The sequence below is a fragment of the Gavia stellata genome, chromosome 32 (genome assembly GCF_030936135.1).
Source record: "Gavia stellata isolate bGavSte3 chromosome 32, bGavSte3.hap2, whole genome shotgun sequence".
Taxonomy (NCBI): domain Eukaryota; kingdom Metazoa; phylum Chordata; class Aves; order Gaviiformes; family Gaviidae; genus Gavia; species Gavia stellata.
In genome coordinates, this window is record NC_082625.1 from 1,641,537 (window position 1) to 1,655,902 (window position 14,366).

Below are 14,366 nucleotides of genomic sequence, written 5' to 3' on the forward strand. Positions count from 1 at the left end.
TCTCCCCCCGCCCGCCTCCCCGTGCCGGCAGCTGCTCCGCGCCCGGGGACCGCAGCCCGCGGCAGGGCGGCGGTGGGGACCAGCTCCTCCACCAGCACCAGTTTGGAGCCCCAGTGTCCCCCTGGCTCGTCCCTCCAGCTGGGAGGTGACTTCATGGGGTCCCCCCACCTCCTGGCCCAGCCTGGAGCCCCAACATCCCGCCGTGCCCATCCCTCCATCCGGCTGGGAGAGCCAGCTCCACCTGGCACGGGGAGAGGTCCCCATGTCCCCATCCTTGCCCGATTCGGGGTCCCTTCCACACCCCCAGCCCCATGTCCAGCCCATCCTTGCGGCATCACCCTGGGAGCACCGACGGCTCTGCCCCGAGCTGCTCCCACGAGACAGCACCCGCCGTCATCGGGTCACCGCTGCGCCCCGTGTCCCCAGCCCCACCGGGGACAGGCCGGGTGGCCCCCGGGGCAGCAGTGGTCGGGGTGACTCCATCCCTCAGTCCCGCTCACTCGGCTCTGGCCCCGTTGGGTTTTGCACCAGCGTCTGCCGGGGCGAGCAGGGACCCGACCGTCTTTTTGAGGCGGAAGGCTGGGTTTCTGGTGAAATCCTGCAGCAGTGTTGCCGTGACGACCCTCCTGCAGTTTCCATCCAGAGATGTTTTCCTTTGTTGTGACAGGGACGCGGGGAGGCGGCCGCCGGCGATTGGGGTGCGCAGCGGCGAGGGCGAGGGGCTCCTGCAGCGAGGGGCTGGGACCCACCGCTGCCCCCAGGGAGACCTGGCAGGGCTCCGGCTCCGGCGTGGGGCTAGGGGGGTCCCCACGGCTCCAGCACAGCCCTGGCTTGGCCCCGGCCACCCAAGGGACAGCAGAGGGGCCGGGAGCCACATGTGACATGAGCTTGATAGGTCTCAGCCGGGTCTCACTCCCATCAAGAGCCACAACAGAGAGGTGATGTGGCCAGCCCGCAGCGTGGGGACAGGCGTGGGGACACCTTAGGGTCCCGAAGGGGATGGAGGGGTTGGCCCTGTGAGAACAGGTGGCAAAGCCCCCTTGTCACCCCGATGACAGAGCCAGTCTGGGGGGCGGCGAGGCCAGGAGCCTCCCGAACTCCGGTGCTGCCCGGTTTGGCAGCCGGGGCCGCAGTGCCGTGACCGGCGTGCTGAGCAGCACCACCGCTGCCATCCCATGGGTGCTGAGCACCAGGGGCAGGGGTGCCAGGGACCCTCCCTGCATGGCAAGGGGCCCCCCAGCTCCCCGCAACTGGAGCACGGCCTCGTGCCCCAGTCCCCACATTGCCTGGGGTGCGCGGGGGGACCCCGTCCCGCGCCCCGCGGAGCCGCTTGTTATTCCGCTCAGGTCCACCGGCGGCTAATGAAGCCCGTTCCAGGAGAGCTGCCACATTCATCGGGAGAGCGGCTTATTAATGAGGCCTCTGCCACCGCAGCTGGGGCCAGCGCTCGGGGCACTGGCACGGGGACAGGCAGCGGGAGGGCGGACGGACGGACGGGCAGACGGAGGGATGGATGGACTGCTCCATGGCTTGGCGAGCTGGTGCCTGTCCTGGCCGAGATGCTGGTCGGAAGCTGGGGCTGGAGCAGGGCAGGATGCTCCGACCTGGGGTCCGCTCGGAGGGGACGGGCTGAGACCCGGTGCCATGGACCCGCTTCCACGCTGCCCCCGACCCCTCGCCCGCGGCTCCTCGCCCCCCGCTGCGGCTTGTCTCTGCTTTCGGCCAGGGCCAAACCCGCCCCGCGGCACAACCGGGCACGGTGGCGAGGGCACGGAGGGGTCCGGGCTGGGGGCTGCGGCGTCCCCCCCAGGGATGTGGGGACCCTGCCCTGGCCAGGCCCAACTTCCCTCCAACCCCGCCGGCAGGATGCATTGATTTTATTTTCTGTTTCCATGGCAACTGCCTCCTTCCCTTCCCCCTTCCGGCAGCCGGACCCGCTCCTTCACCCTCCGGCAGCACCCAGCCCCACCAGCACCCACCCTCCACCGGGGACATGGGGGACACAAGCTGTCACCCAGCACGGCCCCCTCCTCCAGGGACCCTCCTGGGTGGCAATGCCACCAGCTCAGCATCCACGGGCAGCAGGGTCCAGCCCTGCACCCCGGTGCCCACCGCGACACCGGTGGGTGATTTTGGGGGAGCAGCTGGCAGGGCTGGCACAGGACTGGGAGCGGGCGCGGATGACAGCAACCCCGGTCACCCCCTTTCTGACACCGGCAATAATTAGCAGCAGGGCCGGCAGGACACTGCGCTGGTTCATTAGCCGGGGCGGTAATTGCCCCCCTGACACTGCCCACGCGGGGACGCCGAGCAGCATCTCCCGTTAGCAGAGCCAAGCTCATTAACGGCACGTCCTACCCCGGCACCTGCTCACGGCTGATGTGCCGCATCTCCGGCACCCGCCGCACGGCAGCACCGGCGGAGAGGACGTGGGCACCGCAGTGGCCAGGCCACGAGCCCGGTGCCCTCACCCCTTTGGGAGGAAACGCCGGTTTGCAGCTTAAAATAAGGGCTAAAATAAGATAATCATACTTATATCCTTTGACTCAACCCCTTCCAGAGGGACGCACCCGTTGCCGCCCTGCACAGCTCCTTCCCGGCACGGAGATGCCACCGCATTGTTATTTAGCATTAATTACCGGCTGTGCCAAATCCTGCCCTTCCCAGCCCCCCCGGCCCCCCGGGACCCCTGGCCCCTCTGCGCAGGCAGGGGGAATAAAGGCAGAGGCGCATCCCGGAGAACAGGCAGGGCCCTGTGCCGGGCGGAGAGGCCGTGGCGTTGAATAGCGCCTGTGCCGCATTCACCGGTAATCTCCAGTGTTTACACGGAAGTGGAAATCAATCGCCACAAGTAATTAACAGCGAAGGGCACAACACCCGCTTCTTCTTCGGAAGCAGCTCCCGGCGCCAGCCGGGGTTGCTCAGCAAAACTCACATGCTGGCACCCGCCGCACAAAAGGCACCGGCACCCGCTTCCTGCGTCGCCAGCACGAGGTGGTCGCGCCGGCACAGGGCCAGCATCCCGGCGGCTCACGGGTGGGAGCTCGTGCCCGGTGGGAGCGGGGGGTCTGGATCCGTGCCGGCGCCTGGTTTGGCACCAGCCTTGCTATTAGCTCTTGGATAAAATGCAAAGGCCCCCCCGGCGGGCGGCTGAGTGCCGGGCTGGACGGCAGCCGGGAGCCACCACCGCCGCCAAGCTGCTCCCGGCGCAGCCCGGCGCGAAACAGCTGCATTTACCACCCGCCTCGTTCCTCGAGAGCGAAGAGGGTGAGGAAGATGCCGAGGCCGAAGAGCCCCAGGGCTGGAGCACTGTTCGCCAGTTCCCCCCAGGCGGGCAGGGCTGGAGGGGCCGGGGGTCACCGGGGCGAGGGGGGACAGTGCCGGCAGGCGCAGGCTGGAGGTGACGCGGGCAGCGGTGGCACGTGGCAGACCGGTCCCCGAAGTGCGATGAGCCGAGGGGCAATGAAGGCTCCTGCGGTTTTTGACCCAATTTCTCAGGCGAAACTCGGAGGGGGGAGAAGGGGAGGAAGAAGGAGGAAGACGGAGCCCATCGCGCGTGTGCTGGTGTGTGTCACCACATGCGTGTGCGTGCACCGGCACACACGTGTGTGCTCATCGACATGCGTGTGCAGGCATGACCGCCGCCCCAGCCGGGGGGCCGAGCCCCCAGAGCCGTGCTGCGAGGGGGAGGTGACGGCTGTGCAGCACTCGGCTGAGTTTATTTTTGCTTGTGGCGCGGCCGCCGTGCCCCGCGCAGGCAGCCCAGCACCCGGGGAGGTTTGGGAGGGCTGCAGAGCGCCGCTGTGCCATTGCCTTGCGTTGCCTCCCCCAGCAAGGTGGCCACGGTGGCCGGCTGGGGACGTGGGACCACCGTGGGGTGGAGGGTTGGCAACCTCGCCAAGCACCGGGGCACATCCGCAAAGACCCCGGGCGGTGGGCAAGCGCAGCGGCACCATGTGCCTGCGAAGGACAGTTTTAAGCAGATGCTGTGTTATATGGGGGCGGGGGGGCGATTTCTCCCTGCCCGGCTGCTCCAGGCTCCCCGCGGCTCCCTCGCAGGCTGGGGGGGCAGCTCAGCTCTGCCTGGCCCGGGGGGGCCTGTGGGAGAGGTGGCCCTGCGCGCTGGCTGGGAGGCAGCAGGGAGGGCTTGGATTTCCCCGTGCTTCGTGCTGGTGACTTGCATCGGTGCGGGGACACTGGGGTTTGCGGGGATGCTCCAGCGTGCAGGGATGCCAGAACATGCAGGGATGACCAAGTGTGCAGGGATGCTGGAGCATGCAGGGATGCTGGGCTGTGCAGGGATGCGGGAGCGTGCAGGGATGTGGGAGCATGCAGGGATGCAGGATGTGCAGGCATGCGGGGATGTGCAGGGATGCTGGAGCATGCAGGGATGCGGGGATATGCAGGGATGCAGGGCCGTGCAGGGATGCAGGGCCAGGTGGGGATGCTGAAGCATGCAGGGATGGATGCGGGGATGTGCAGGGATGCGGGAGCATGCAGGGATGTGGGGATGTGCAGGGATGCGGGGATGTGCAGGGATGCTGCAGCATGCAGGGATGCGGGGATATGCAGGGATGCAGGGCCATGCAAGGATGCGGGGCCACGTAGGGATGCTGGAGCATGCAGGGATGGATGCGGGGATGTGCAGGGATGCTGGAGCATGCAGGAATGTAGGGATGTGGAGGGATGTTGGGCCATGCAAGGATGCTGGAGCATGCAGGGATGCGGGGATATGCAGGGATGCGGGGATGTGCAGGGATGCTGGATGCGGGGATGTGCAGGGATGCTGCAGCATGCAGGGATGCGGTGATGTGCAGGGACGTGGGGATGTGCAGGGGTGTGGGGCCGTGCAGGGATGCGGGAGCATGCAGGGGTGCTGGAGCATGCAGGGATGCTGGGTTATGCAGGGATGCTGGAGTGTGCAGGGATGTGGGGCCGTGCAGGGGTGCGGGGCCATGTAGGGATGCTGGAGCATGCAGGGATGGATGCGGGGATGTGCAGGGATGCTGGAGCATGCAGGAATGCAGGGATGTGGAGGGATGTTGGGCCATGCAAGGATGCTGGAGCATGCAGGGATGAGGGGATATGCAGGGATGCGGGGATATGCAGGGATGCGGGGATGTGCAGGGATGCTGGATGCGGGGATGTGCAGAGATGCGGGAGCATGCAGGGGTGCTGGAGCATGCAGGGATGCGGGGACGTGCAGGGATGCGGGGACGTGCAGGGATGCTGGATGCAGGGATGTGCAGGGATGCTGGAGCATGCAGGGATGGATGCGGGGCCGTGCAGGGGTGCGGGGCCGTGCAGGGCTCCCGCACACCCCGCACTGGGGCTCTCTCCCCGCAGCCTCTCGCCGCTGCTCTTCCCAGCCGCGCTCCACCACCGCCACCTGCAGAGCCGGCCCGGGAGGGCACCCGGCCGCCCCCCGCCAGGGCCCGGGGGGGCCCCCGCAGCCGGGGGGGGTGAGGCACGGGGGGGACGGCACCCACCAAGGCGCTGCGCCGGGGGTGCTGCCTGGGGTGCCCGGGGCGTTGCGTGTCCCCGCCGAGGCGGGGCTGCGGGGGGGGGCCGGGCGCTCCCGCACCCCCGGGTCCCGGCGGCGGGGAGGGCGGAGCGGTGCGGGGGGGGCGGAGCGGTGCGGGGGGGCGTTCCCCGCCCGGGGAAGCAGTTGCGCCGCTTCCTGCGCCGGGCGGGCGGTGGGTGCGCGGCGGCCGGAGGGGACGGGGATGGGCGCGGGGCGCGGGGGGGGCGGCTGCGGGCGCGGGGCTGGGGGTGCCCGGTGCTGCGGGGGGGTCCCCGGTGCTGTGGGGGGTCCCCATTGCTGCTCGGATGCTTCTAATGCTGCTGGGCGTCCCCGGTGCTCTCCCGGGGTCCCCAATGGTGCTCGGGGGTCCCCAGTGCTGCCGGAGTGCCCCCAGTGCTGCTCAGCGGTCCCCAATGCTGCTCGGGGTGTCCCCAGTGCTGCTCAAGGATCCCCAATACTGCTCGGGGGTCCCCAATGCTGTCAGAGTGCTCCCAGTGCTGCTCAGCGGTCCCCAATGCTGCTCGGGGTGTCCCCAGTGCTGCTCAAGGATCCCCAATACTGCTCGGGGGTCCCCAATGCTGCCGGAGTGCCCCCAGTGCTGTCCAGGGGTCCCCAATGGTGCTCGGGGTGTCCTCGGTGCTGCTCAAGGATTCCCCAGTGCTGCTCAGGGGTCCCCAATGCTGCTCGGGGTGTCCCCAGTGCTGTTCAAGGATCCCCAATACTGCTCGGGGGTCCCCAATGCTGCCGGAGTGCCCCCAGTGCTGCCAGGGTGTCCCCAGTGCTGTCCAGGGGTCCCCAATGCTGCTCGGGGTGTCCCCAGTGCTGCTCAAGGATCCCCAGTGCTGCTCGGGGGTCCCCAATGCTGCTCGGGGTGCCCCCAGTGCTGCCCAGGTGTCCCCAGTACTGCAGGGTGTCCCCATTTTTGCCCCTCGCTGTCCCCATCTCTCCCCAGGCAGTGTGGGCGCAGGCAGCGATGCCCGTGGAGCCCCTGATCTGTGCCGACACGGCCGCGCGGTGAGTCCCAGCCCCCCGAGGGGACAGCGGGCAGTGGGGTGCTGCGGCCACCACCCCCAGGCAGGTCCCTCCTGGGTGCCACGCGCTGTCCCCTGGCCCTGCGGGGGACTGGTGTCCCAACACTAACGCTGTCCCCATCGTGTTCCTGGGACGGTGGCGCGTGTCCCTGCAGGGTGAGCTCCGTGCTCAACCGGGACGTGAAGCAGTTTGGGAAGAAGCACATGTTCGATGCGAGCGAGGAGACATGCTGGAACTCGGACCAGGTGGGGGGACGAGGATGAGGGAAGCCGGAGGGGTGGGACGGGAGCCGTGCACACGGTGAACACCCTGTTTTCCCCGCCGTGACGGAGCCCCGGTGTCATTCCTGCCTTCAGGGCATGTGCCAGTGGGTCGCCCTGGATTTTCCCCGCACAGTCAAGGTCTCGCAGCTCCACATCCAGTTCCAGGGGGGATTCTCCAGCCGGCTGTGCACGCTGGAAGGTGAGGAGCTCGAATGGGGGCATGGGGGTCCCCCTGCCTCAGTTTACCCACACCTGGTTCCCGCAGCTGTTTGTTGCGAGGCCCAGAGGTATTAGTTAGCCATTCCCAAAACCCGAGAGGGGCTGAGGCGGTGGGCTGGAGCAGAGAGGGGTGGACAGTGAGGATCTGGGGTTCTCCGGGACACTTTGGGTGCAGATGGGAACCTGGTCCATTAGATGGACCACTGCTGCCAGCCGTGCAGCAGACCCAAAGCAGGGAGGATTTTTGGGGAGGCCGTGGCAGCCGGCGGAGGCTTCCCCGGCACTTGAGCCTTCGTGCAGCTGCCTCCACCTTCACCCTCCGCAGGCTGCAGAGCAGGCGAAGAACTGGTGAAAATATCTGAGCTGTACCCCGAGGACATCAACGCCATGCAGATATCCTTTGCCGCGTTGCGCGCTGGGTCGAACGGCTTGGCGGGTGGGTTCAGAGCCACCCGCGGCTGTGGAGGGGCAGGGGGGCAATGGCAGAGCCGCGATTTAAACGACAGACCTACAACTTAAACGACAGACCTGTGGGTGCCTGTTGGCACTTTGCTACCGCTAAAGCAACTCGGTGGAGCTGGAGCAAATCCAGACATCGCCGGCCACGGTACACTGGGGTGCGAGCCCCACGTGGGCCCCCTCAGAGCAGGTCTCCCACGTGTCGTGGCATCCCCCTGCCTATTTTTCTCCTTTACGGGCCCCGCACAGATTCCAGCTGGAGGAGACGGTGCTGGATAAGCTGAAGATCACCTTTGAGAACAGCACGGACTTCTTCGGGAGGATCGTGGTGTACCACCTCGGGGTGCTGGGGGAGAGGCTCTAGGGCAGCGGCGAGGGATGGCATGGGGGGCCGCTCCCCCATCGCCTGCGTTCCCCCACAGGGGCTCTGCGGCATCGCAGGAAAGGGGACAGTAAACCCTGCGAGCGGGAGCGGGGACATGCTGCCCCCAATTGCACCCCAAGGTGCTGAGAGGGACCGCTGCCCCACGGGATGGCAGTGACAGAGGGACACTATGCAGAGATCCACGTGCTGGACTTCCGAGCCTTTGGTGGGACACATCCTGTGGAACCGGCCGAATAAATGGCGTCCCTGCTCCTTTCTGGCTGCTCCTTGGGCAAGTGGCACCCCAGGACTGAGCCCTCCGGGCTTTGCCATGGCCATGCCAGTGAGTGGCTTCAGCAGGAGAGAGAAGTGCCACCTCCCTGTGCTGCGGGCTCTGGCTGTCTCTCACCTTTGCTAACCACCCCTGAACTTCTTGGAGCGGCTGTTTGCAGCCTCACAGGGCTCCAGCTCGGGCTCGCAGCGTGCCGGCTGTCGGCCGGGGCCATGCCGTGTTCCCTGGCTGGCAGGGTGATGCTTCCTGCGGGGTTTTGCTCCTGCCTATGGATATAGGAATACCAGGGCACTGGGAGGGTGCAGGCCTTGAAGAGGTCGGTTGGCCCAGTTCCCCTCGCAGTTCCCCAGTAGCTGGTGCTGGGATGGGGGACTTGGCAGCTGTGACAGGCTGAGGCAATGGACAGGGCTCCACACGGCTGCTTTAGAGTTTACTTCCAATAATGCAATACCAGAATGCACACACGCACGAAGCAGCCGAGCCCTGACAGGGCAGAAATGCAGCTGCCCTGAGGAATGAGTGTCCCCGGGTGCAAGGCGCTGTGGCCGTGCCACCATCCAGGAGAGGCATAGATCCACCGAGGGCAGGCAATTCCTGGCTTCCTCTGCGTGCTCCTTGCTCGAGGCATTGCGCCGCTGCCCATTTCGGGATGGCTGGGTGAGGCCGCGTTGGTCCCAGAGGAGAGCCTTGCGTCGGCCAGGAGAAGCGCTGGTGCTGCAGCAGTGCAGCGCGAGCCGCCGCGTCACTCCAGCTCCTTTTTCTGAAATAGCTTGAGGATGTGATTTTCGATAACCTGTTGGACTAACAGAGGGAAGAGAAAATGAAACCCAGGGAAGCCAAGCCTGTGAGAAGCCAGTACCACTGTGGGCAGGAGCTGGTCACCATTTTGCTCCTGTTTTCCAGTGGGAGGCTGGAAAACCCCTTTCTCCAGGGGCCTGTCCCCATCTTCCCTGTCCCAGCCCTATATCCAGCACAGTTCTGGTCTGGACGGGGAACAAGGGGAACAAGACCCGTCTTGACTTCTCTGGCTCGGTTTCTCTGTGTGCAGAGCGGGGAGCTGTGGTGGAAGGTCAAAAAAAACCCTGAGCAAGGCTGGAAGCTGGGAATTGCCTGGAGGCTTTTCGGGGAGGGAAGGCAGGGCTCCCTGCCAGGCACGGAGGGGACACTTGCCTTTCTTGTGTCCCAGGGCCACGGCCAGATCCATCGGGGTGTAGCCAGAATCTGCCTCCGTCGTCAGGTCGGCGCCACGAGCTGCAAGCAGGCAGTGGAGATCAGGGCGCGGCGCTCCCCTGCCGATGCAGCGTCCCCTCTGGGTCAGGCACAGGGCGAGGGGACCCCCAAAAGGTGCCCGTCCTGGCTGGGCAGCCCCCCGTGACACCCCCAGGCTGCTCAGTTTCTCCCCCCAGGCGTGTCACGCTCTGTCCCCAAGGCGGTTACCAACGAGCAGCGATTCGAGGCCAAGGACTAAGCGCAGATCTTCCCCGTTACCTAGTAGGGCCTCGACGCACTTGACGTGATTGCCGCGCACGGCGTAGAGCAGAGGAGTGCCGCCGTTCTGCAGGGAAAGGGAAGGAGCTGTGTCATTGCTGGCCTCACACGGGGCCGTGCTCACGCAGCTCGTGCTTCTCCTGAGCGGTAGGTCCCCGACCCGCTGGGATCCCCTTTCCGCCCTCTCCCAGCTCCGGACTGGGTGTTTTCTCACAGAGCAGCTCTGCGCAGGTTTAGCTCTGTATGCAATACAGTAACTTTTAAATTGTGTAATTTCAAAGACAACCTTAAGTTCCGAGCGCTGTTTCCTTGTGGCTGGTAACATCACCAGTGTGAGCAACTGAGGAAACCATTTAAAATTATTATCCAGATTAATTTCTCGAAACAACCGCATGAGCAGGCAAATGAGCGCTGCGAGCCTGGGAAGCAGCAAGGAGAAAAGCATTACTGCTAACTCAGCCCAGAATGATGTGAACTCGCTGCTGGTTTTTAAAATGAGCTTTGCGGAGCCCTGTGCGGGGCTTGGTGTCGCTCCCAGCGCTGGCATGGTCCCCGCAGCAGCCTGCGCCCGGCAGCACTCACCCAGTCGTAGGTGTTGATGTCCACGTTCCTCTCCAGCAACATGATGACGATATCGGTGTAGCCGCCCATGCTGGCCAGGGACAGGGCGCTCTCCCGCTCCTTCGCCAGCGCGTGGGGGTCAGCGCCCTGGGGACGGCACAGGCGTTAGCCCCAAGGCCGGCTGAGACCTGGGGCACTCAGCACAGCCAGGGGGTTGTGGGGTACCCCAGCGGGGGGCTGATCATGGAGCCAGACCCCGACAGCCTCACGGGGCAGAGACAGCTCACGCGTTCCCAGTGACCTCTCCTTACCAAAGTCCTTAGCGGGCATATTTTAATCATCATCAAACATCTCAGGTGAGGACTTAAAAGCCCTTCTCCAGTGTCGGTAAACTAAGCCTGACGGTTGCTGTTACTCAGTCCTTTTCCCCATCACTAGTAACAGTGTCACCGGCCCTCTCTAGATGTCTGTACAGTATCCACCATCTCTTTCATTACTGATGTACCTAGAAAACCTCCCCGTCCTCCAAGCCCTGCCAGCCATGGAGCTTTCCTGGACTTCATTATAGCCTTTATCAATGTATCACCTCCTTTATTTTGGGTTCTCTTTGTCTCTCTGGTAATGCATTGCAATTTTGCTGCTAATACAGTAACAGAGCCAGAGTTTGGCCAGTGCTTATGTGGCGTGAGTGCTCGCTGGTCATTGGACACATGTGGATGTGGGACTGAGCTTTGGGGAGCAGCTTGATCCAGAGTGCAGGAGGATCCGGTTCCTGCTCACCTCCAGACAGTCCTCGACTGCAAGCCCAGCACTCGAGGACGATGCAGCAATGAGTTCATTAACTGCAACGATACCTCAGTGAGCACATTTGCTGGCAGATTACAGGACCCAAGTGATAAGCCTGATCTCAAATTACCAATAAGGAGATATTTAATTACAAACAGTTATTGCTAGCTGTGAGATAAGGCTCTTCATGCTCCTGACTTAGCTCACAGCCCGATGGGGAGTAGCATCTGACAGCGGCTGAGACATTAGCTCTGCAAATGTTTGGTGCCATGGGAAAGATTGGCTGAGATGGTACCAGGACGGTGCTGGAGAATTTGGCAGCCACCGGGATTGGAGATGGGAAGTCTCCTGTTAACGAGGTGCGTGAGCGTGGCCTTACCCATTCCAGCAGGTGACGGACTGTTTCAATCTCTCCGAAGGCAGCAGCCCAGATCAGCGGCGTGAAACCTCTCTCATCACGTTTATTTACCAAGTTCTCGCCTGCACAAACATGGATGAGACATCGTAAATAGGAAAGGTAAAGCCCCCTCTGCTCCCTGTCCCCCCAGTAAACCCAAGAAAGGCTGTGAAACGAAGCCAAGGGTTTATCAAACGTCGTGCTATGACCTGGCAAGACTGTGATCTGGGGTGAGAACTCAAAGGAAGAGACGTACCTTTCCGAAGGTGCTCTTTCAGCTGGCTGAGCTCTCCTTGGGCAGCAAGCTGGTGGATGGACAATGCTGGGGGACAGAAAGAATTCACCCATCAGGACAAACTTTCCCCAGCTCAGCACCCACCGTCTGTAGGTGGGTCCCTGCAAGTCTGGGGTGGCGGTGACTGGACAGCCCCTGTCTGAGCCCCAGAAAACCCGATGGGTAACTAACACCCTTCTGCCGTACAGCGGTGGGGAGAGCCAGCCCCGGCGAGTGCTGAGAGCAACAGCACTGCAGGGAGCAGCCTGAGAGACAGCCCCGGTGGACACTGAACAGTGTGGCAGCAGGAGATGGAGGGAGGCTTCAGTCCCACTGTCCCTCTGCTCCCTCTACACCCTGTATGCGTCCACAGTCTGGGATGCACAGCCTGCTCTGCCCGGCGGTACTCACTGTCCAGCGTGGCTGGGAGGGCCGAGACCTCATTGCCTCGCTGCCTGTTCGTCAGCGTGTTCGAGTGCTTCAGGGGGAAGCCTGTTCCAGAGAGAGGAGAGAGTCAGGGCACGTCTCCTCCGTGCACGGGGAGTAACTACACTGACTTGAGGCCAAGAGCTTCATGAAAGCTCAGGTCTCATGCGGCTTAGCTGAAGCTGTTCCCTCCTGTCCCCAGCAAAAAAGAAATTATTCCCTTGCAAGTAAAGAGCCTGGAGACTGAGGTTTGACCAGTGTGCAGGGACCAACAGCTGAGCAGGGAGGATAAAACAGCCCGAACAGCTGCCCAAGGAGGGGCACGGTCCATCTGGGGCACTGCGGGAGGCAGGGATCTGGCATTAATGGCATAATTGCACACGATATACTGCAGAGGACAGCCTGGGGGATGCACTCAAGTTCATCCTTATATTTCCTACCCTTGAAGAGCTCCACTTGGAAATCTCAATGTGTTTTCAACAAGCAATTCATTGTCTAATTAGGAAAATATATGGAAAGAGTTTGCTATTTCTTGTTCCACTGCATGGAGCTGCAGCGACCTCTCATTGCTGGCACGAGTCATCAGCAGGGTCTGGGTTTGGACTTGGCCTTGCCACATTATGGGAGGGACTGGCAGCGGTAAAAGACTTTTTTTCTAGCCGCCTTTGTGGGATGAGAGACCCAGATGACCCCTCCCACGCCTGTCTCCCACTGGGGCTGCGCCTGAGCATCTGTGAGCACCAGGCTCTGCAACACTCACTGTCAAGGGCCAAGAGCTCTGTGCTCCTCTGCCGGTCCATCGAGGCAGCCGAGGGCTTCGGGAGAGTGTCTGCTCCACCTGCGAAACCAGGGTGGCCGTTAGGGACCTCGGTGCCACTTATTGGGGAGCAGGCGGGGCTCCGCACATGGCACAAGACCCAACCGACATGGCAAGCACCCCATGTGCACCCCGACCCCAGGGCGGAGGGCACGCTGATCCCAGTTTATGGGGGGACAGACGCTGCAGGACTCCGGGTCCTCATCTCAGCTCCCACCACCCCGTTATCCCCAGCACTCACCATCCCCGTGGTCCAAGTGTGGCATGTTTTGGTTCGGCCGCAGATGCGCCGGGGGAGCACCGCTGTCCCCCGTGTCCCTGGTCCCAGCCAGCTCCTCTGCGGCTGCTGCTCCTTCAGCTCCGTTTTCACCCTCTTTCAGGAGGTCCTGGGTTTCCCTGTCATTCGGGGGGGTCTCCACAAGACAAACAACTGCTTCTTCACCTTCCATGGGGCAGCTGCCACACAACAATGTGTTAGGAAGGGAAAAAAAGCGGGGACATCTCCTGGGAAGAAAAGGGTAGTGGGGGGGAGGCTGCTGAGTCCCCGAGCACCAAGCGCTTGCAGCGACTAAACTCCTTGATGCCGGCAGTGTAGTTTGGGGTCCCGCTTGCCCTCTCCGGCCAGACTCCCCGCACCGCCGGTGGACAAAAGCTCCTGTCAGCGGAGCGTTACAAAGCTGCACGGAGACTGTCTACAAACCGCTCGTCCGAGCATGGCCGCCTTCCCACTCGCAACAGGGCCGAGCCAGTGCGGGTTGGAGGGAAGCCCCTTCTCCCCAGCCACCCCACTGCCGTCTCCGGCCATCCCTGCCCGCCTCGCCGTCCCCGGGCTGGCCAGTGGGGCCCGTCCCGGCTCAGGCCAGGCCGCCGTTCCCCAGCGAGGAGTCTGGGCTCACCCCCGGCATCCTCCGGCACAGGGGCCCCTCGTTCCCGCGTCCTGCCCCAGCACTTCCCCTTCCTCCGGCTTCAGCCAGGCCGGCCTGGCAGGGCCGAGCTGGGGGGCCGCCTGAGGGAAGCGGGGGACACAGTGGGGGCCCCGTCCAGCTCCACCTGCCCGCTGACGGCATGGAGGCCGGGCAAGGCGGAAAGCCTGGCGTTAAAGCGACAGTCCCTTTCGTGGGATGGTGACGGGGTGGCGGTGGCCATGGGGCAGCAGGTCGCCACTGACCTGGGGGGGAAACCCTCCCAGATTTGTCCCTCGTCCCACATGGGCCCCCCCCCATCCCGCTCCCGCTGGAGGAGAGCAGCTCCGGCCACCCAGGCCCTGGGGGTGGGAGCGCTTCGGCTCCACAGGCCCACGGCGCCATGGCGGGGCTGTGAGGGGACAAGTGTCCACTGGGGAGGGGTCCACGGGGGGGGACCCCAGGGCCTCCCGGCCTGGCAAGGTGCCCAGTGACATCCCCACTCCCCTTACAGCACCGGGGGGCCCGGGGGGGGGGCGGTGGGCGCCCGAGGCCTTCACCC

General features: G+C 64.1%; 2 protein-coding genes across 2 annotated transcripts; one reads left to right on the forward strand and one right to left on the reverse strand.

Moving 5' to 3' along the window:
- The first annotated feature begins 6,055 nt into the window (after positions 1 to 6,055).
- Positions 6,056 to 8,121, forward strand: NR2C2AP (nuclear receptor 2C2 associated protein). The gene is made up of 5 exons (XM_059832005.1): positions 6,056 to 6,538; positions 6,711 to 6,801; positions 6,913 to 7,018; positions 7,364 to 7,431; positions 7,745 to 8,121. The coding sequence occupies exons 1-5, from the start codon at positions 6,384 to 6,386 to the stop codon at positions 7,859 to 7,861; spliced, it is 537 nt and encodes a 178-aa protein (XP_059687988.1). The 5' UTR covers positions 6,056 to 6,383; the 3' UTR covers positions 7,862 to 8,121.
- Positions 8,122 to 8,580: 459 nt separating this feature from the next.
- Positions 8,581 to 13,895, reverse strand: RFXANK (regulatory factor X associated ankyrin containing protein). Its single transcript, XM_059831997.1, has 10 exons — positions 13,799 to 13,895; positions 13,144 to 13,358; positions 12,846 to 12,923; positions 12,071 to 12,151; positions 11,642 to 11,707; positions 11,368 to 11,468; positions 10,224 to 10,349; positions 9,642 to 9,708; positions 9,324 to 9,404; positions 8,581 to 8,954 (listed from the first exon to the last, which is right to left on the reverse strand). The coding sequence occupies exons 2-10, from the start codon at positions 13,349 to 13,351 to the stop codon at positions 8,896 to 8,898; spliced, it is 867 nt and encodes a 288-aa protein (XP_059687980.1). The 5' UTR covers positions 13,352 to 13,358; positions 13,799 to 13,895; the 3' UTR covers positions 8,581 to 8,895.
- Between the last annotated feature and the right edge of the window lie 471 nt (positions 13,896 to 14,366).